Genomic DNA, 23610 nt, shown 5'->3' with positions numbered 1-23610 from the left:
CTTACTGGTTCTGAATAGCGTACCCCTCCGAATTCATGTTCACCCAGAACCTGTGAACGTGATTTTATTTTGAACCATGGTCTCTGCAGATATCATCAAGTTATGCTGGATTAGGTAGGCTCTAAACTAACGACTGGTGTCCTTATAAAAAATGGGAAATTTGGACACAGAGAGACACATTCAGAGGCACAAGGAGAGGACCATGTGACAGCAGAGGCAGAGACTGGAGTGATGTGTCTCCAAGGCAAGGAGCACTGAGGATTCCTGCAACCTCAGGAAGCTAGAAGAAAGACAAGGTTACACTTCCCTGGAGCCAGTGGAGGGAGGGGGGCCCTGCCCACAGCTCGATTTTGGACTCCTAGCGTGAGAGGATATATTTCTGTTGTTTTAAGCCACCCGGATTGTGGTAATTTTTATCACAGCCCTAGGAAATTAATAAAACTGATGGGGGGAAAAAAACCCCGTAAAATGTTAAAAAAAAAAAAAAAAAAAGCAGCAGGAGAAATTAAGAAGGAAAAGCTAGCCTGAAAGAACGAAATTTCCATTTCTCCTTTCCAGTCCTGATCTTCCTACTCCACCTAAGTCATATACTTTAAAAAAGGACATTTAAAACCGTCACAACTGTGCAGCTGTTACCCTTACTCCCCACCTGTGAGTCTAGATTTCTATTTTGGCCCAAGTAACTAAATTCTTGCCAAAGCTTAAAAAATGGCCTATTTTTAAAAAGAAGAAATAATTAGGTTATAGACTTAAAAATAATACTTTCCTATTTATTCAAATGCTCGATCCTTGAAAAGACAATTTACATTTTTATTCATTTTTACTAAGTTTTTTTTTTCATTCATGTATACACCCACACATACAAATAATCGCTTCTGTAAGATTTTAAGAAAAGCCTTTCTTTGGTACACAAGGAAAATGAATCACCATAAAGCCAGGGCTTCATTTGAAAACCAAACAGCTGTAGTAGAATTAACATGTTAATTCAAAATGTATGCTGCAATTTTTATGCTTTGGAAAGATTTAAATTTAACTTTTGCAGGAAATTGTAGAAGAGAAAATTATCACAATCCTTTCCACTCATCCCAGTTGAAAATCAAAGTAACAGCATTTGTGAAGTTGTTTCTATTCATAGCCAGAAATTTCTAAAATGCTAGTGTCTCAAAAACATGCTCATGTTTTTAATAGTATTATTTCAGAGACATGTTGTTACATACATACACTCTGAATACAGAGGTTTAGGTAACAATCAAAAGAGCTCCAGTAAACTAAAGAAATAACAATCTGAAAAATTTTTATGGATCAATTTTCTCACTACTATTTCATGAAAATTTTGATTAAATACATATCTCCTCACATTTCTAAACAGATAAATGTTTTCATTTGTATATCTATGTCTATGTACACATATGTGTGTGTTTATAAACGTACACACATACATCAGGACAGGGAAGTTTTCCTGAAATTTAAAAGACCCCATTATTAGATCATACATTTAAATACATATATGGAATAAACTAAATATGCAAAGACTAATTCCTTGGGAAGAAAGATATACTCCATCAATCCCTAATTAATCATTCCTTTTTACTAGATAAACTCATATACATTTTGGCATCAAGATATTTAACATGCATAATTCGTCACCAAATCTGCCTTTGAAAAAAATAAATCCTTACAAATAGATGTTCTACAAAATACTGTATCTCAAATATTTGTTCTAACCTTGGAAATCTGGTTGAATACAAAATCTAAAAGTGTCTGTTAAAATTCAATTTTAGAAATAATTTGAATATTTTTTTCAAAGGATCCATAAAGAAAAATTACATACTGTAACTATTACTCAAACATCTTAAAAGAAAATTACCTGATATCCATTTAGGTCAGTATAAAATCTATTTTGGCTGTTTATGCTAGAAAAAATTCTCATTGCAATTTCACGGTTATGTTCTTTTCGGATGTCCACGATATTGGAAACTTCCACAGACTGTCCTTCTATTCCTAAATTTAAAAGAATATATACATTAATAAAAGTTAATTGCCCCACTTTTCTTAAATATAGTATACAGAACTCCTTCCAAAGTTACATATATTTTCCTGTTTCCTACTTCCCATCTTTACCATCTCTCCATGACAAATGATGTCAAAATTCATCTTTTTTTTTTTCTACCAGACAGTGGATAACATTTATTCAGGGGCACACATAACTCAACAGAAAGATGAAAAGGTTGGAATGAGATAAACGTAGATGAAATATAACAAGCAAATGATTCTCCAGTGAGAGGAGAAAGAGGACATTAAATGAGAAAAGGTCAGCCCCACTGCAGGCCAGTCCACTTCTGATCTGTACTGCCATTCCCCAACAGAGCCATTCCAGCCTACTTCTTCACCAGTCTCTTCTCACACACTGGAAATTGGGAGCAGTGAAATTTACACTCGGTTGGTTCAAGAGACAGTGGATTATTGCCCATGATCCAGCTCTAGGAAAACAGACAGGAGATCCAATGAGATGATTCATGGCTGAAACTGACACTACCATATTAGTATTTGTGGAGTATAATCTAGAGAGCTCCCCAGAAGTTAAATCAATTTTAATTGACTTTGGTATCTCTTAGGACCCCTTGTTATGGAGTGATTCATTTTGCCCTTTGCTATATAAAGCAGAGGACAGCTTGAAAAAGTCCCAGATGTATGCTTATTTTTTGGATAAAGTATTTACTAATTTCTATGTCATGCTACTCTAATTATACCTTCAGGTCCCCAGTTAAACTTTGGGTCTATTTCAGAGCTGGAGAGATGAGTTATGAAGAAACCCAACACTCTTAATGTAGATCAAGTGAGTATAAGACATACTGTAGGATCTTCTAAGAAGAGAGCAACAAGGAAAGTGGTCAGAGAAGAAAGCCTGACCCTCTCCTATTTCATACAGCTGAAGTTTTTTAAGATTCCAAAAACCCTGAACACTTCCCCACAGTTATTACTCATTACCCAGCTCTCCCCCTCCTCAGCAATCTGTTGCCCTGCTCGTAAGAAGCACACTCTTTAGACAAAGAGGGCCGTGTACAAAAGAATGGGATGGGGAGAAAGAGGGTGAGCAAGACTTTTCCCAGGAGCCAAGAAGAATCCCCAGAGCTTACAGAAGGTGACAGCAAATAGAAAGGAAGTTCGAATCTGTGGGATTTGTGGAAAAAATGTAAACGCAGCTGGTCTAGGTACTATAGGTTTATGTAAAATGTACACAGAAACTGTACAACATAAATAATGACATGGTGACAATACCAAACGGGCTGAAGCTGCCATCACCAGAATCCTCAGAATGCTCAAAGAAGTTCTTCTCTGGCAGATGCTGCTCTTCCAACTCAACAACCTCAATCAGAGCCAACTTGAGTTTCTTACTGTGATGAGTATGATCTCCACAGCTGGGGGAAGGAAGGGCCATTTTTTTCCCTGCTTTATGGCCATACTCTGAACCACTAGCCTCTGTTAGTTAAACATGCATGTATATTTCCTTCTGAGAATTACCATTAGAACCTGCCTAGAAAGCTGATCCAAGTATCTTTCCTAGGAAGTTAAAAAAAAAAAAAAAAAAGGCAAGCACACATACAGGTGAAGGACAATGATACCTTCTTTGAACTAGGAAATGTATTATTATTATTTAAAGGCAAACTTTCCTTCCAGTATACTTACATTAACTAGGATATTTTTCTAAAACCAAATAAATTGTATGTGGAATTTTAAAAGACAAGCTTCTACACATGCACCAAAGATGCCCAAAACACAAAATGTAGCACCAGAGATGCCAGTCCTAGGGCAGCATTAGGGAGAACAGCAGATGGCAAGTAACCCTAATTTACTGGAAGCCTTTGTAGGGTATTTAGTACTGTTTTCTGTTTTCTCCTCTTCAGATTGAATATTCTCTCAGGGGTCAACAGAATATATGAAAAAAAAATAAAGTCTTCACAAAGGTGACTGTTATTAATTTCAAGTCATATATCTCTGGAAAACATTTACAAATACATGCTTCAAGAAAAGAATTAATAATTTCACATTACCTCTAGCAATGAAAATTATTTCCATTGAGAAAATCTCTTTCTCAAGCTCAGTATTATGCTCAGACCCTGCTGGGGCAACAAATGCTTAAAGTTCCTTTAAAAGGAGCCCCTAAGTCCATTCACAATTCAGCTAGACATTAATTTAAATTCTGTGCCAGGACAGACTTTTAAACTAAGATCAAACCTAATATGCTTATTCTGAACAAACCAAATAAAACCTATAGTGGTAATAAAAGCAAGGAGGTAGCCCTGAATCCTCAAAGAAAATTTATTATTTTTAAAAGAAGAACATTCATGAGGGAGAAAGAAGACTGCTAACTTTTCCTATTCTGGTCAAGAATTCCTAAGGTGTTCCATTTCTGAACAAGCTCACGGGACTGTGGGGAGGACTCCCTGGGAAAAGGGGGCACAAGCCCGGTGGTCCCAGTGGTCTGCTGGATATTTGCACATGTGGTAGCCAAAGGTACTTCTTCTAAAACAGTTCTACCTGAGCATAGATGGCCAGGGCTCTCTAAGCTCCTCTAGTTTTTCTTCAGTCGTGGAAAAGAAAACAGCTCCACTTTACAAAGAGTAGTTCATGGAGGAAGGGGAGTTGCCATCCCCAGGTTTCAACAAAGAGAAATAAGTGCGCCCTTACTAGCACCTCACACACTGTGTCTGCCCATGGAGCAGAGAGGATGGAGACTGTTTATGCTTATTGACACAGGCAATGCAAGGTAAAACTGAGCCAGTTCTCAAGTGAAAAGCTGTAACAGATGTGCCAAAAGAGCCTTTCAGAACCCTGGAGCTCTTCAGTTTTTCCTCACTGGCGCCTATGAGCTTCTCACAGACGCAGTCTTATACACCACCTTCGCACTTCAGTTTTTAACGTTCTGGGACATGGTAGGTGCTGAATCACTGTTAACAGAATTCATGAAGATGTGAGAGGCTGTCCCTCATCGTGCAGAAGTTAGCTGACATGGGAGGAAAGCAGATGGGGCTATAGATAAGGTTCAAAGAGAAGGAAAGATGAGGGTTTGCTTTTATTTTGAGCAGACACACGCATGTTAGAATGTCAGCTCCTCAAGGATAGGGACCGTGCCTTATTTATCTTTCTGCTCCTGGCACACAGTAGGTATACACTTAGTGTTTGCTGGGTGAAGGGTGGCGGCTGTATAGGGGGATGGTAATAGTCATCAATCACCAAGTGCTTACCACATACCATATGTTTATTCTAGGTTTTACATGACTCATTCAGTCCTGACCCTGAGCCTAGGAGGAAATTATAAATTATCTGCCCCGGATCACAAGACCTGGCAGAACCAGGACTAAACCTCTCCACCGTCATGTCTCAAGCAGACCAACTACAGGAAAAAACTGAAATTACTTTGGGAACAAGGATTAGGAAAAGCTTTGTAGTAACTCTAAGTAGACAGGAGACCTCCAGATAATTTTTAAACAAGAAGAGAGGGCACTAATCTCGCATCTGATATGTTCCAAGAACTACTTACTTGAGTGAAATAAAATTAAGGGACAAGGCTTGCCAGAACCCACAACTTCTTTAAAATAATCCAAAAATCTCTTTTAAAATGACAAAGTCACTTTAGAAGCTAATAAAGTAAAATATATTAAATATTAAAGACATATACCCTAATTATCTTACTTAGCTCATGTAAACGTGAGCACAAGCATGTTTACAGCACACTGGTGCCAAAAGTAAAAAAAAAAAATGGGAAAACACACTAGGTGTCCACCAACAGGCAAATGAATAATAAAATCAGGTACACCCAAGTTATACAAAACTGTGCAGCAGATGAAAAGAATGAGGTAGCTCTCTGTCCTGGCAGGAAATGTCTGATGAAAAAAGCAAACGGAACATTTGTATAGTATGATAAACGTCATGCTGAAAATACACATAAACGTAATACCATACATTTCTATAGGAATGTGTGTGTGTGTGTGGGTGTGTGTGTGTGTGTAAGAGTGAGAGGGGGAGAGAGCGCGAGACAGAGCACAGATACCTGTATTACTCTCTTGAGTAGTGGCTGGAGGCCAGGCACAGATTCCAGAGGGGTTTTACATTATATCTATAATGTATGAAATTTTTGTCAAAAGAGTGTATGTATGTCTATATATACATAGACACACACATATACATATGAATAATCTACATTTTATACATAAAAATAATTTTCATCATTTTTTTAAAAAAAGAATATTTTCTAAGAAGGTTGGGAAAAAATGAAACCAAGTAGGCAAGAGGCCAGGGTCAGAAGACATCATCCTCTTGACTCTGTTGCTCAGCACTGGTCTTAAGGAAACCAAGAACTACATTCTCCTTTGAGTGTGGAGAGAAAAACTGGAGGGTGCCCTCTTCACATGCCCTGTGCCTGAAACAAGAGGTAGAGGAAACATCCAGGATGGTGTAATGACTAAGTCAGATAGACAGAAAGCCTGAGGTCATGGCTCTGAGCAGCAAATGATGACCCTTGGAGAATCCCAAACATATTTCCTCTGCACGTCTACCCTCTTCACTTCAGATCATTACAAAATCTCTCCGGAACAGCTAATTCAACCCTGTCTACCTGTCTGGATCAACTTATTCTAGCCATTTTGAAATGCAAAGTATAGTTTTCCAAGGACCATACCTGATAAATCAGACACCACTCCTACCACACTGAAATGTTACAGGGGTGAGAGGCGGCAGCTTGGAAGAAAAAGCCAAAGAGAGCCTCACTCATACTCCAGCAAGAATCCAACATTTCATTAGTGGCACTCAACATGCGATTAGGACAAGCCATCAGATCAAGATGGAAAAACAGCAGCTGGCCCACACCCACCCAGTAAAGTAAAAAGTGATGGGGGTTCAAGCCCTCAAACAAAAGTTTAACTGAAATTTGACACGGAGAGGGAATCATATAAAATAAATCCTCAAAAAACTCACTTAGGATTCAAAGCAAGGTCTTCAGTAACTGTCCTTAAAATGTGGCCTCTTGGGCAAAAACGGAAGTTTGCTATCTATCTGTTGTCCTCACCCCTTCTCCTCAAATCTGTGTCTGAATGGGGGGTGGGGGTCGGGGAGGTGACTGAGCCCTCACATTATAACAGAAGTAGGACAGTAATAGCTGTCATGAAAAAACAGGGCTTCTAATTTTGAACATCTCCCCTTCAATTTTGAAGAGTATTATGTTTTGTGTCTAAATTATCAAAAATATAAAAATACTGCTCCCACTGTGTATTTACTATGTGACATTGTTTTTATAAACTTACCTGACTTAACTGGGAGTTGACACTTATGGCTATTAATTAACACACACTGCTTAGTATGACACACACTCAAATGACAATTTTCACAATAATGATAAATTTAGTAGGCCAACATTCAGATAATGTTTCTAAGAAGCAAACAGTATCATGACTATATTTTTTAAAAAATCTATACTCTTATTTGAAAGTACTAAGAATAGAGATGGTAGGAATTCCCACAACTGGGTGCCCTTTTTCTCCATGTTGATTAATTCAACTTATCATCCACTATAAGATCTAATTTATTCTCTGAGGTACTTGCTGACTTCCAGGTCTGTAAATGTTCACATTGATTATTTTTCCACAAGTGAAAATTTTAACATCTGCCTTCATGAATACTCATTTAGGATTCAAAGTTTAGCAAATTTCACTCCAAGCCTCAAATTTAAGAAAATGATGATGCACCACTGAGTTTTGCTTATAAAGCACTAGATAAATAACTTCCACTACTTACTGATCAACTTATTATGAGCTAGGCACTAGTCAACATATTTTATGGCTCTCATGTCAATAATTCTCACAGTGACACAAAAGTAAATGCATAATAGGAAAGGTCGGGGTTTAAGCCCTTAAACAAAAGTTTAACTGAAATTTGACTGAAATTCACACAGATTGTAAATTTTGGTTAAAGATTATACCAAGTAAGTATGGTATACTTGAAAAAGGCCTAATAACTGAAAAATACACAACAAAGCTGGAAAGCTGTCTTTTTTTTCCTAATAAACACCTGATTTTAAAAAATAATCAGTTTTTTTGAAACTCTGTTTTGGAGGAACGTAACACCTACATCAGCAACATTCTTTTAAAGCCACGACAGACATCATGGTCTAACTAAAGCCCTGCCCTGGGAGGTGAATAAACAGCTCATGGCCCACAGTCCTGGCTCAGGCTGGTCTAGGACAGGGAGAGAAGAACGCTGGAAAAATCATGACGGTCCGTCTGCATACCCTCCACACCGACAGTCACTCTGAAGTTGCCTACTTCCTGCTCTCCCAAATATGCTTTTCCAAGGCGCCTTTAGAAAGGAAGTTCAGTTTCCATATAATCTTATTCCTCAAGCTGATTTGCCTGAAACAGGCCTGCCAAGCAGCCATGTAGTTCTTCCTTTTTTTTTAAACCACACTTTCACTACTCCTTCTCCCAACTTACCACACACTAAAAAGAAAAACAGAGCAGCGGCACGTCTCTCACCCACCCTAACTCCAGTGGGGCTGAACAAAAGCAGTCTGGTGTCTGATTGAATTTTAATGTCTGGGGAACAAATATTTTTGCAAAATACATGGTTTCCAATTGTTGGCTTGCAACAAAACAGAAGGTGTACCAAATCAAGTTGTCAGGCAGTCGATCATTAAAAATAATTTATTAATGTTTGGCAATAGATCACTCTGACTTATGGAATGTAACTCAGAAGGAGTTCAAAGAATTAAATGACATTCCCACAATTAAACTCTTTCTATTCCTATCTACTTATTTATGTTAGCAACATTCCTTTGCCTTACATTTATAAGAATAAAATTAATGCTGAATCCTATCCCATTCTAGCAATACGTAACATTCACCAATGGATACACAAACATGTAGGAATACATAGGGTACAATTCATCTCATTAAGAAAAATGTTTCTATTAAAGTTTATAAAATAAATGGTCAAAATGATAATATATGTAGCTCAATCTTATGTTTTGATCAGTTATATACTATTAATCATAATTTTTATAAATCAATCCAGAAGAATTTTAATACTCTGAGTTTCAGGATAATAGAACTTAAAAATGTTAATTTATATATGTATTATATATTATTTATACATTATGTATCTATTTATAAAATATATATGTATTTTTTTCTTTCATAAAAGTAATGAGAAGTTGACCAATAATAAGACTCTCAGGCATAAAATATTACATTAAAGTAAAATTTAGTGGGGAAAGTAGAATCAAAATATGAGTTCAAGGAGAAAATGATAGGAAATTTGATTGTTAAAGAAGAGTTTGTTCAGGCTTTTAAAAAAAAGCGTAATTTAGCATCAAACTGTTACCTACTGGATATACTTATTTTAAAATGTCAATGTTTACAAAATACCAAAAACAACAACCTTTGCAAATATTTAAATGTATAACGGAAAACTAGGTGTCAACTTACAAATGTCTAATGGACACAGGGTTCTTCAAATTCTTATGGGAACAAGGGAATTTGATCTAACCAACCCCACTTCACACTTTCTGATATTCTTTTCCTCCTTTCTGCCATTCAAGACCTAGATTCTCAAAAGCTCACTTCCTTCATCAAACATTCCCCAACTCCCCCAACCCTGAATGACCACTCTCTTGTAACACTTACCCTCTAATTCATCTGGCCTGCACATCTTCTTAAGGAGACACAACACTTAGTATCTGCCAGACTTTATGTATATTAACTAAGTTAATCTTCCAACACTCCTATAAGGAAGACTCTATTATTGTCACCATCTTCAGGATGATGAAACCAAGGCCAGACAGGTAACAACCTGCACCAGGGCAAACACCGGGAAAGCAGCAGAACTGGGATAGGAGCTGGGAATGAAAAGCGCGTGGGCTGACTCCAGTGTCTGAGCTCTTAACCACTGCACTTCCCTTGTGTTTCCCATCCCTGTGCTCTTCATCTGAGTTTGGTACAATACACATTTGTCAAGGATGATGATGTTTCCTGCGAAGAAGCTATGCCTTCAATGCAAGCAGCTGCTGCCCAAGATAACCTCTGAGTTCTGAATTTGTATAACCAGAATGTACTTATAGTCCCTTAAAATAACCTTCTCTTTCATGCCTGTAGGGGATAATCAGGTTCGACACATAGCTACTTATTTCATTTTTTAAAAGTTCCAATTAACAGGCAAAAAAAAATCCTCAGTAGTCAATTGCGTATTATGTTATTCCAAAAATGTTTTAATTACCTAAGTTTGCCTAGCAATAACTTACTTAACTCTTTTTACTCTTAAATCAAACTAAATATGGAATGTAGTCCTGAGGAAAATGAGACATTGATTGCAAACCATTTTAATATCCTCATGAATCTTTTTATTATGGAAATAAAAACAACTTCAGTGAAGCTCTGAGACCTTGTTTACAAGTTGAAAGACTCCAGGGATGGGGGCCCCAGATTCAAGCATCCTTAGAAGGTAAAATTTAGAAACAAGGAGTCAAGCACCAAAGAGACTTGATGTGATACTAAGTTTTGTGGAGACTCTTTGATGGTAATACCTAGTTGACCATCTAGTCTGTCTGCAGTTTAAGAAGCTGAGCTCCTAAGAGGTTAAGAACAAACTCAAGGTCACCCTAGTTTGCACAGAAGTGAAACTAAGGATCAGACCTCTAATTCAGATTATGTTTAACTGGATAAAGTTCATTTTGACTCTGAAACTCAAGGGCAATGTTATGAATCCATTTGGGTTATATACTCAAAGCAGAAAAAAAAAAAAACAAAAAAAACTAAGCAACCTCTCTTTGATTGCCAAACATGCCCATGCAAGACATGTAAGACAGTCATTTTAGCCAAAGGCAAGTCCTTTCTTTCATATTTTTTGATAGCAGTTCATTACATTTTACCCCCAGGCTACTATATACTTTCTTTCAGCAAGATCCATTATATACAGTGCATTCATAACATGATGGTGGAAAACAGGCCGAAGTATTGCATTTAAGATATTTCTTCTAAGGACTGAAATATGGTTTACACAGACACATTTACTCACTCACTATGTTCTCCTAAGCAGGGACTATGCTTAGGAGAACATAGTCCCGAGGGGCAAAAAAAAACCCTTGAAGGTATATATTATAACAGATCTGGAATGTGAACTTTGTCCCAGTGAGAATGTGCATGACACATTGGTAACCCATAGCAACCTAATGCTTCAAAGTAGTGGCCGATGTCAGAAAACTAGGGCACCAAAGTCTAATAATTACAACTCTGAAGACAAATGAAGCTGCATACAGCTAGTAAATGTCACTTACTGATCCTAACATCACTGCAAGATACATATTTTTTTGTGATGGTATAATATCCAATTACTGTAACACAAGGGGGTACTGGGGCTTCTGCCTGTATCATAGTCTATCTTCTAATCCAAGCTTAATTGATAAAAGCTAAAGTAGCATATTTGGTAACACTTAAAGCTTCAATTTAATGAAAGATGATTACACTACAAGAAAATGTAATCCCCACTGTTCCCACTTTTTCCTCTGGAAGAATGTTATTTTCTACAAACTAAATAATCTTTTATAAATCATAAAATAGTTATAAAAGGGCATTTCATTAAATTATGGTTACTATAAAATGGATTTCTTATTTAACCGGATATAAGGCAAAGCATGATGTTTCATTAGAAATCTCTGAAAGTGCTCTGATCTTCTGGAGCTTTTAAAGCTAGTGGGCACAAGATTTCCTCTAATTTAATATTTCGAGAAATCTTTAAATGTAATGTCTGAATAATAACGAAAATAAAAACAGTGTTTTTAATAGTTTCAATGATGCTAAGAAAGAGACTTAAAACTGCACCTATTATTCTCAGAATCTGTAGCAAACAAAAATAGAGAAACTAAAGTTAAATATGAAACCAAGAACAAAACCAGAAGCCAGGTTGAAACCAGACCTCCCAACTCTGTTTCAAAATCAATAATGACCACACAGTTTATGTACTTTGGGAGGTGCTAGCTGATTTTTGTTCTTGATTTTGTTTTTTGCTAAAGCTTAATTTGGGCAAAAGTTACTTTGGGGAGAAAAGAATCAAAGAGTAACTAAAAAAGAGATTGAGGAATTTATGGATATTTTGCCAGGTCTGCCTTAATTCAGGTTTTTAAACGAATGTTTCAAGTAAACTGAATTTGAAAGGTTTAATACAAATAGACAGTAAAGGCAATGCATAATTTTAATTCATTTTCTGTTTCTTTTACCCTTGTTGCTGAAAGACAGTAAAATCTTTTGTACGATTAACTGGTTTAGTAAACTAATACTACTACAGTATGTACTCATAAACTATTAATAGCCTCCCTCCGCCAACCCCGATTTGTTTCTGGATCATGAATTTGGTTCTAATAACAGGCTCTAGTCATTAATACTCATCTAAATATTTACCGCATCTGTTGAGTTTAAAGGGGCCAAATTCGCCTATGTCTGAAAATAGTCTATTAAGTTAAATTCGAGAATAGGTATTTTTGTTACCTGAAGAAATTTTAAATCAAAGTCAGTCTACAACAGCATGGAAATTGGCTGAAGTTTCTGTAGCACCTAAGATGAAAAGCCAGTCTGTCTGCGAATTTTGATCAATCACTCAGAAGTCTGGTTTACATGAGGCCAAAGTTTAAAAGAGCTGTCAAATACTTCTTACTACAGATGCTTTAAAACCCTTTTCAGGTAGTTTGAATGCCTAGAGAGTCTAACACCCTGAAGATTTCACATCTCTGTCATGGGTCTGGATTAGTGATTTAATTAAAACCCACTAAAGCAGGCTCCAGCCAACCTGTGCCCCCATGCAGTGGTGTATGAAAGAAAAGGACAGATGGAAATGGATTAGAAAGGCTACTAAGAAAAGGCTCTATTTCCATAATTTGGCTTTTTTTTTTTTCCCAGAAGGGAGACCTGTCGAGAGGGACTCAAATATAAACATGAGAGGGTATGTAGTTTGGAAGGAAGCCTTTCAGGTGATTTAATATCACCATCTTCCACCAACTATAGTCATGCTGAACAACAACAACAAAGAAATGCTGGGAGAAAAATGCCTGGGGCTTGAGAGAGCAAAAAGAAAGACTGATAGGTCACTTTGAATAGCTACTTATGCTGGTTTCAGGCTTAATCCAAGTAAGTACAGTAAAACTCATCTGGAGTAGCACTTGAAGTTAACTTCACATTATATCTAACTTATTTATCTGTCATTCCCCACAAACTTCTGAAGCTTTTTGCTTTCAAGCTGCAAAAATCTAGTATCAGGGAAAAAAGGCTTCAGCTCAAGTTTATTCCATCCATTGAGACATCCAGAGGCAATCTGAGGTCTGCGTATTTATTTCTTCTTATTATTTTTTTATGCTAATAATCTAAGTGCCCTGCTCAGAACAACCTCTATTCCTTAACTAACCAGAGCTCATACTGCCACCTTGGAGGGCCGGGGGGGTCAGTTAATTCACTGTGATCCCTGCTCCGCCTAAAGGGGCTATTAGTCAGCCACTGGGCATCTCTGACTGCTCAGTAGGGGAGAGAAGGAGATGGGGAGAAGAGAAAAGACAAGCATTTAGGAGACTAGTCGGAGCCTATTAATTTCCAAACTGGCCACTGAAGCATGACAGCAAGCTAAGCTACAGCCACAGAAGCAGAAAAGGGCACTCTCATGGACAGAAACCACCCCTGATAAGAGATCCAGATCCTCTGGACAACCCAAGAAGACTCAGAAGCTGCACTGACGGACAGATGCAATTAAACAAAAGCAAAAGCAATTGAGCAAATAAACTTGAGAAGTTGGAATTTTTGAATGAGCTGCTTCAGCATTTACTCTGAGACACAGCCTAGCCCTAAGTATAACTGATGAGAGAACAGTAGTAAACCAAGCTCAATAATGCAGGTCTGTGCTAAAGAGAGCACCATGTTGTACTCAAGGAAGAAATTTTCCATTAAAAAAAAAAGTTTTAAGCAAATTTAAAAGTAGTTAAGCACATCTCCTGCGTGATCATGCTGTTTTCTACCCATAAAATGAAACCTTTGGCCATAGCTGAAGGTGGAATTTTCCGGCTCTAAGAAATGTTAAACAATGGGTTAGGCAAGAGTACAAGGGGTCAAAAATACTGCTTCTGACTTAAAAGATTTTGGGACACTAAATAAAAGGTTACTTTGTAACTACAGACTTTACTGTAGGGTAGCAAAGTGATTGCAGAGAATTGCAGAAATCACAATTAAGACACAAAATCAGTCTCTAGTATGATTTTCCCACCTTCCAGGAGACCATTTACTTCTTTTACCTACGAATCATGGGCTGTTCCAGAAATACACCACGTTACTACCTAAGAAGTCGTGTGAGAAAGTCTGTCCACACCTGAAATTCTAACAAAAGGCAAACTCTGATGAAATTTGAAGTTAAAAAATGTTAAATAAAAGCAAAATCAAATTTAGACACTGAAGTTTGGAAACTGAACTTCAGCTATCTAAGAAATCCTCTGAACATGGTATCCCTCGCTTCCCCACAATACCTGGAAGGTAAACTGCCTGCCCTATATTTGTTTTGAATGCTGTACTGTCTACCTGTCTAAAGATTCAAGGCAAGAATATTTTCCTTTTCTAATTTTTTCATGTCAGCTAACAGCAATGAAAAATTTAAAGTGATATTTTTATGAGGTCCTTTTCTAAGAGAGCTGATACAATGGTAAACGGCCTGGATACTAGGATTAAAATTGTGGTTGGAAAAGTACTGTATTCTAAAGACAGTGAACTCAAAATCAACCAACATAGCTGTACAATTCTGAGACTGTTTGGGAACCACAGCTCCACCTCAATCCTATAAAAGGACCAGTGCTACTGCCACAGTTTGGTTTTTAAAGGGATCAAAGGCCTATTTCTTATCACTTGCTTAATAAAAATGTTGCTTTAATACTGTCCTAAATGCAATAAACAACTGCCTGATCTTATACTCTACAAGCTAAAGAGTTGTAAAAACACAGAACAAGCATAGAACATTTTCTTCTGAAGCTGAATTCTAGTAGTACACACTACAGCAACACATTCTATACTTAAGGCAGACCATGTGCGTCTTTGTGTGTGTGTGTCAGAGGCTGTCAGTGATCTACTAATTGAAAGCCACATTTGATATAATTTTCATTTTATAAAATAAAAAGATCACCCTACTGTTTTTAGATCTGAGAAATGAGCTCATGACTTAAGATAAACACTGCGACAGGAAAGAGACGATACATAGAAGAAAAGGACATGTGTATGTAAGGAGTTAAACATTTTACCATTTTTGATTATCAAAGGGTAAATACTACATTTTAAATCATCTGATAAGTAAGATGTCAAGTTCAGACAGATGATTTTGCCATCTCTAAAACCCACTTGCTGATTTATTAAAACCAACAAAGGAAAACCAGGAATTTAAGAATCAGTGTACATTCGTTTCCCAACTGCATTTCTCCATTTTCTTACCATGTATGTTGTACAGTCGAATTCTATGGGTAACATGTTCAAAAAAGGAAGTCACGTCCGAAAAAAACCTTCCACGTTGCACTATGACAAAGGGCGGTGTTGTGTAAACATGAGGCTGAGGAGAAAATCACATTTTTAAGAAAAATACTTTGGCTTTTGACTTTGCCAAGAAATGTTTATTACAGTTTTCAAACTGGCAAATATATATCACCTGACATTTGTAATTTTAAGTGAAAGCAAAACCTTACAAGGTATCAGAATATGCACATGCTATAAAAATTTAATGTAAGTTTTTCATTTTAGACAAAAACTGCTGAAAATAGAAAAAATGTTTATGATCTGATTGGCTTAGGTGATTTACAAACATTTCTGCCAGCTATAAAAATTTCTAATTAAAATCTTTCTATATTGTCCATATGTTATTTATTAGAAAGAGCAATTGTTCTACAGCAGTGACATTTTGCCAGGCAAACATTTTTTAAAATCATGGTCCTCTAATGCTCAGGGGTTGGGTGGCTAGGATGACCACAGGGAGTCATTTAAGCAAACAGGAAGCAGCATTCAGAAACACAGTTTAATTACAGTCAGGTTTACTACTCTGTAAAAATGCTGCCTTTTTACTTGAAAGACCTAGCTGAATATAAAGCAAATTTACAAACTCGAAAAAACTATGGCAACCACTGGTTTAGTTTTCATTATTTAGAATCTAGACTTAAGAAAACATAGGAGTATAATACATAACTTATATGACACAGAAATAAAATTTAAAGCATTTATGAAGAATTTTATTTTCTTAAGTATTATACACCTTAGAAAGCTCAACAATAGCATAAAAAGCTAGGCTTGCAATGCAGCACGAGATTTTCAGAACTGTGCAATTTTCTTCCAAATTTACCTCTTTGGCTAGAGAAAAATATTCTGAAATTAATATAATACTTTATAGTTAACAAAGTTCTTATACCTAATTACCGTATAGCTAGAAAGTAATGGAAGAGGATGAACCCAGGACAGTGATGTCTGGGCTCCTGCCTTTTTCTGATACACCAAGCTGTCTCTTTCCCTGATGTTCTTTTATTTCTTCTTTGCAAACATATGATGATTCTCTTTATCCTTCTAACATTAGAGCTATTTAGAGATAAAATAATTTAAAACAAATTAGTAATTACTACTTTTTGTCTGTGTATAATATTCTATAGCACAGCTACTTTTTTTTAAAATATAAGAGAAGTCAATCAAAATAAAATGCCTGTTTAAAGACAGAAGTTGTTAAATTAAAAAGAATATTAAAGAGTTTATACTTAGGATCCGCCCATCCTGAAATGCCTACTATGAGATGAAGTTTACCTTTAATTCCTCATTGATTTAAAAAAACAGAAACAACAAAAACTAGAATCCTGGGCATGGTCTACACAATCCCTTAAAATCTAAATTTGATTTCAGTTAGCAGACTTTTCTAAATTGTAGAACAAAAGTAACTTGTTCAGGAGACAGGTTCCCAGGAGAATATTTAACTTAAAGTGGAGCAAGCCTGTGGTTAAATGTAAAAACAAAGGAAGACGCTCTAAAGAAAAAAAAAATATATAAAATTGACTATGCAAAAATTAAAAACTACTGTAACAGAAAAATAATTAACAAATGAAATGACACACTGAAGGACTATTTTGCAATAAATAGGAAAATAGATTAATTTTACCATATATAAAGAATACTTACAGATCCACAAGTCAAATCAATAGAAAAATAGACACAGAACTTACATAGGAAATTCACAGAAGGAATATGAAAGATAAATAAAGGTATAAAAAAATTCAACCTCGCTAATAATCACAAAAATCTTAAACAGTACAATTTTTTTTACTTATAATTATAAGTAAACCATTTAATATGGCTAATTTTCAGGGCTTGAAATGGTATATTATTAGAGAGCTACAATCAAAAAATGCTGGAGGGAGTGAATATGTATGCCATCTTTCTAGAGAGAAGGTAAGTAGTACCCATGAGTCAAAGCCTTAACTTATCAGGCTTCATCCAATGACATAAAATGACTCTTCTAGAAAGTTATTCTCAGCAATGCACAAAAAGAATGCTACGGAGAAAGCATATCACACAATGTCATAGTAGTAGAGTATTGGGAGAAAATGTATGTATGCAACAATAGGAAACTCTTTTTTTTCTCATACACACACATATACAATTTTTTTTGGTCTGAGAACATTTAAGTTGTACTCTCTTAGAAATTTCAGCTATATAATACAGCATTATCAACTAGAGTTACCGTGTTACACATTAGACCCTCAGACCATATTCATCTTAGACCTAAAGCTACTTAAATAGAACAGTGTATATTAAAATTGTGTTTTCAAAGAACATATCAGATTGTGAGCATTGTCACAATGAAGAATAAAACATGTTCATGCAGGAAGACAAAACTTGAAAATGGGGGGTAAAGGATATGCATAGAATAAAAGACAATAAAAAATACATCAAAATGTTGGCAGGAATTTTCATGGGCTTGTGGAATAGTTGGCAAATTTTATTGTTTTCTTTCACTTTCTGCATTAAATGGGCAAAGGTTTGCATATACTATCTTTACAGTCAAGGGTAGGAACATTTTTTGTTTGTTTGTTTTTTCAAGTGCTAAAATTAAGGAGAAAAATGGCTTGGTGGGCAATCTCTTTTTCCTAGATGGCTAGATCTTTCACATCGGTATACATGCCATGCCACATATGGGCATAACAACACAACAGCACCCTAGTCCTAAACCAAATCTAGCTTCTTTCCATAGAGAACACCTGTCCACAGCAGCATCCTAGCAGAATTCCAACTCTGAGAAATTATTTATCTAACATTCAACTAGAAAATTGCTGTGTCAATAATGATATGTAATAGTGGAGTCAACTCATCTATTCCTAACTGATGACAAAATAATGATATGCATTTGTTTTTCTCCTCATTGGTCTTCCAATAAGTGCTATTCACTGCTCAGCTCATCAGCACTTACCTTGGCTTCCCCATCAGGTAAGAAGAGGTAGGCACCACTTTTGTCCTTTTTACTTGTGGTTCCGTACCATGAAAACTGCACTTTCACTTCATGACTTCTACCATCTTCTTTATTTACCATTTCCTTAGGTTAAAAAAAAATTAAGGTAACTCATTATTAAGATATTAATGAGTTGTATCTAGTTCCATGTGCATTTCGATTAAAAAAAATACCTTGTGATAGATTTAAAAATGCTAACATTCAGCCTCTAATATTCACAATTCTTGGATGAACCCTCAAAATTTAATACTTAACCTTAGGATTTAAAATTGTTACAATAGGAACAAAAAGAACACACGTCACCAAGGAAGAAAGAGATCCACAAATTAAGAGATCTCGACCAGTACTTCTCAAACTTTCTGTAGTAAAGGAACAGATTTATTTTTATTTCCAGTATGTATGGACTAATATTTTTATAAAGTGCACTGAAAGTGAATTACTAGAAAAACTGAGTTTAAAGTGGTATACAAATATACACTCATACTTTTATTATTAGATTGAATAGGCATAAATTTACTTGGCCAAATTGCTTTCAAAGTTTTCCATAAACATTTCTGAACAGCCACAACTTCCAGACTTACCTAGTGGATTCTAACAAACAGCTCATGGAGCAGCACTACTCCCAGACCACACTTGTGAGGAACAAGTGGTAACTATGGACCACAAGAATGTACATACAGTTCATCTATCCTTTCTCCCAGAGTATCTGTGTCTACTTTTCCTACTTTGCATATGTAATCTGCATATATTATAATAAAAGTGATGAGCCTTCTGTAAATTTCAAAATTACTCAGAACATACCTGCATAAGCCCAGATTGACTAAACCGCAGCTTAATAAAGGAGTTCTCTAGAGTTATTTCTTCTTCAGCACTTTTCATATTATTCATGTTGAAAATTCCTTTATTTTCTATATTACCATTATATAGGACATACTCAGCTAAATGTGGATTTGAACTTGCTGATTCCAAAATTGTATACACTTTCAGTCCCAATGGTGGCATCTGTACTAGAAAAGAGATCTTTGCAAGACAGAGGAGGGAATTTATTAAAGAGAAATGTAATCTACCGACAAGAAACCAATTATACCTCTAGTAAAAATAAGCAACTACCACATTTTAAAAAGAGAATATAAAATTATTCTACAAATATGTTTTGATAACTTATGGGCAGAGTATCCACATCTCTGTTTATCCAGGGAAACTAATAACTTCAAGTTGGAAAGACTATCAGAGGCTTTCACGTTTTCACCCAATATATGAAATTATGTGACCATCCTCAATTGTCCTATGGCATTGTTAATGGATGCTCAGAGAGCAAAATTTTCCATGGAGGTAAGGGCTTACTGTGAACAATGATTTTTCCTAATTATTAGAAATCCTTTTATAATACTATGATATTTCAGCACATTAAAAATAAAAATGACAAATGTAACAATGTAAATATTAACCACATTAGTTCAGTCAACACCTGCCATCAAAAGTCTGGGGTCTAGCAGACATTGGATGAGGCATGGAGGATACATGTGCCATGAGACAGGACGCCTGCCTTCCAGGTGCTACTGCTCTTTTCTAGATGGCATGTTTCCTGTAAAATCTGACCAAAACTTAATTTTCCTTTCTACCTAAAGAATTATAAATTTATAACACCAGCCAGTAATGGCTTTTAATTGTCTTTTAGGGTTCCTAGCTTATATCTGTGTCTTCAAAAGTACAATTTAAATTGTACTTTAAGCTCTAAAAGTTCAATCTTTCCAGTGATATGGGGGGGGGGGAATTCAGTTTAATACTGCTTATTTTAAAGACATTTTCCCCCAAAATATCTATTACTTGAACCTAGATTTTCCATAATTATATCTCAGAAAAAAAACATTTTACTTATTTTAAGAAGTCTTTCTTTCACGGCATATTAATGTCACTTTTGCAATAAAAAGTTGAAAGTATCCAAAAGTTATTTAGAAGGATGGTATTTATCTCCATTTCAATTTGTGCAACTGTCACTAAATTGAGTTAGACAAAAAAATTCAAAATTTTATGAGGAACGATTACTTCAGGAAAGAGTTGCAATATACACACTTAAAATATAAAGGATATACATACCAATAGAGTACTAAGTATAACATACAATACACATACTAACAAAGATAATAATATTTTGGGAAACATAGGATCTCTCTTTCTTTAGTGTCATTTAACTGGCCAGTTAAACTCTCTGGTATTTACAGCTTTAACCACTTCATGCACACTAACTTGACCGCTCTCAGGAGTATATATATACACACATAAACTGCATACTGGCTGTGATTTTTTCATGATGCCTCTTTAAGTTCTATGGAGGAGACATACCTCATAGGCTGTCTGTGAAACAGTACTTGCTGTATCCCACACTGCACTCATCTGAATTTCCACGGGCTTTCCTCCGGCAGAGGACACTTGTGCCTTGTGGGAACTCACACAGACGGAGACGACCGTTTCTCGGTCTTGTTCTGAAGGATTATAAACCACAAGATACCTGCAAAAACAGCTGCTTTACTATCGGGGTCTCAAAATATTTGTACTTTTTTCACATTATTTGTAAGATTTCAGCTCATTGATAGTCACGAGGCCAACAGATGAAGAAGAATTATAGGGAATATTCTGGTAAAACTTTTGGAGAACAGGCGATCTCATCACAACAAATACCACAAAATACAAAGGGTAATGAAATAATGATTCACTTTCTAAGAATAAATGTTATACAAATGGAAGACATTAATAGAACTCTAATAAAGCAATTTCTGTGTCTCAGAAAATGACCTATGTATATATGGCTTTATTAGTCTTTCTAAAGTAATCAGCCCTATACAACTAATATCCTGATCCCTGCCTAATTTCACTAGATAAGAAAATACATAAATTGTCTGTTTGCATTTTACTTGTAATTAATTTCAATTAAAATCCTGATATTCACTTTATTCTCACTAAAACACAGTGAAATGTATGGCTATACATGCAGAATGTATATATAATCCACACATATATTTTATACACAGGGACCCTTAACACCCAAGAGAGTTGGTTTGAGGAAGAAAAGCCATTTGCAGTGAATCAACTCAAAGCAGGGGCTAAAATTTTATAATAAATAATGGTTAAAATAATTGGCTGGAACTTAGCTAGAAAAGAAAAATAAAGACTCAAAATTAGCTTAGGCAATATTTGCAATTATATACAATTCTTAGAATGAACTGGGATTTTGGCAAAATTTTTCTAAAAATATTTTATATTAGCACATTATGACATCCTACACATAATATTTAATTTTTACAGTATAGTTTTAAACATAACTATATTTGTTAAAAAATATTTGTGGACTTAATCATCTTTCCTAAAGTCCTCTTTCAATTCTTTGATATTTAAATAATTTTCAGTTGAAGCACCTAATATTCTTGGTTTTCTCAGCATAACTCTGTCAGATCCTCACTGCTTCATAGCTTTGTCTGTGAGTAGAAACATTCTTGATCACTATGTTACAGACTTCATGAAATATGCAGCCCATGTTAGATTTATGATTTTAATTTATAATAAATTTACATCATATTATCTTCAAATTAAATAAATGGTATTTCAAAGAGGATATCTGACTAATAATTTAACTGAATGGTTCATTAGTGAATATTTTCATAATCTGAAATATTTTGCATTCCTGTAAAACTCTGTAACTTCAGGAACACAGAACTGAATAGTCATTTAACAATCACTTCTCCCTCTGACCCATTGTAGCTATATCAGACATGGTAGAAGCGAGCCAGCATTGTTCATTTAGTGCATCAGAAAGCCTAGCAGTGCTCTTTCATCCTACATGTGTCCTGTATATTTCAACTGCATTGCAAATGATTTGTTAAGAAATGAAATTAATACAGAGACCAAAACTAAAATGAAGGTCAATAGGAAAACACAAAGGAAAAGAAGGAGGATATATTGTAAAATTCATGAAACATGTGGCAGGTAACATATGAATGCTTTGTCTTCATGAGTTGAAGGCTGTTCCTTGTATATAGAGAATTGAGATAATTGCCCATAACCCCAGGTCGCAGGGGCTTAGTGCCATAATGAGAGCTAGGAGGCTGGATGTGACTTGGTGACAGATGATAGATAGGAAACCAATGCAAATGTAGGGCAAAAAAAAATAGTTCTGAGCTTCCTAAGCAGTTATCAGGAGGGGCACTTACGATTGAAACAGTATTCTGAATACTGAAGGTAACAATATATGACAATCAGAATGTCTCTAATTCCTATTAGGCTTATACAATACATCAGCATCACAAGATCTAATTTACATCATTTACAGATTCATTGAGATTCCACATGTATACAAGAGAAGAGCAGCTGAAGCAAGCAGTCAAAAACATACTCACAGAGGGCACTGAAGCCTCAAAGTGCCAGACAAAACCCCATTTAATCCACAGGAGTAATCCTCAAGGACAGTGAGAGTACTGCCCCCTTGAGAGGTGTGCTTAACAGACACACCTGAGGGAATCAGTCAAACTACTGGCATCCTCCAAATGCCCCCTACCAGAGCTGACGTTTGCCTGACTGTGATTTTACCACAAACACGCCTGGAGAATCACAACTGCCTGGATTCACTGTTACCAACCAGACTCTACTATGTTCCTACTGCTGGGGAAGAAAAGCAGTTGAGGATCATTCAACCTCGGCACCAAAGATGTGCAAACCGGCATCCCAGAAATGAGTGACTTACTATTGAACCCCATGTGCACAGCGGCTTAGAGCTAGGATGTGAAGAACTCTAGAAGATGGAGTCTCAAGACGTCTCACAATTCTCCAGAAGCCCTGAGGCAGACCTAAGCCCAGAGTCCAGAATTCCCACTGTAAGTTCTGTGGATGCTCCACAATACAGAGCTGGTCACAAAGGCTCTGATAATAAAATATAGCATGCACTTACAGACTGCTTCCAGTGTGCCGGGCCCAGTCCTCATGCCTGTACGGGCAACCTACGGGGCACGGCCTTGCATCCTTCCCACTGGACAGATGAGGAAACTGAGGTTCAGGGAGGTAAGGCACATTGCTGAGACCCACCCAGCT

General features: G+C 36.0%; 1 protein-coding gene across 1 annotated transcript in view; it reads right to left on the bottom strand.

Annotated features, from left to right (window-relative positions):
• MAN2A1 (mannosidase alpha class 2A member 1) overlaps positions 1-23610 on the bottom strand; it is a 152571-nt gene that overhangs the window by 24620 nt on the left and 104341 nt on the right. The window contains exons 13-17 of the mRNA XM_010971473.3: positions 20875-21040; positions 19333-19551; positions 18493-18615; positions 15492-15606; positions 1868-2001 (exon numbers count right to left, since the gene is read on the bottom strand). Of these exons, the coding sequence (XP_010969775.1) occupies positions 1868-2001; positions 15492-15606; positions 18493-18615; positions 19333-19551; positions 20875-21040 (757 nt within the window). The remainder of the gene's footprint in view (positions 1-1867; positions 2002-15491; positions 15607-18492; positions 18616-19332; positions 19552-20874; positions 21041-23610) is intronic.

Source organism: Camelus bactrianus, chromosome 3 (assembly GCF_048773025.1).
Source record: "Camelus bactrianus isolate YW-2024 breed Bactrian camel chromosome 3, ASM4877302v1, whole genome shotgun sequence".
Taxonomy (NCBI): domain Eukaryota; kingdom Metazoa; phylum Chordata; class Mammalia; order Artiodactyla; family Camelidae; genus Camelus; species Camelus bactrianus.
Note: the sequence above shows the minus strand (reverse complement) of the source record. Positions and strands in the feature narration are given on the sequence as shown.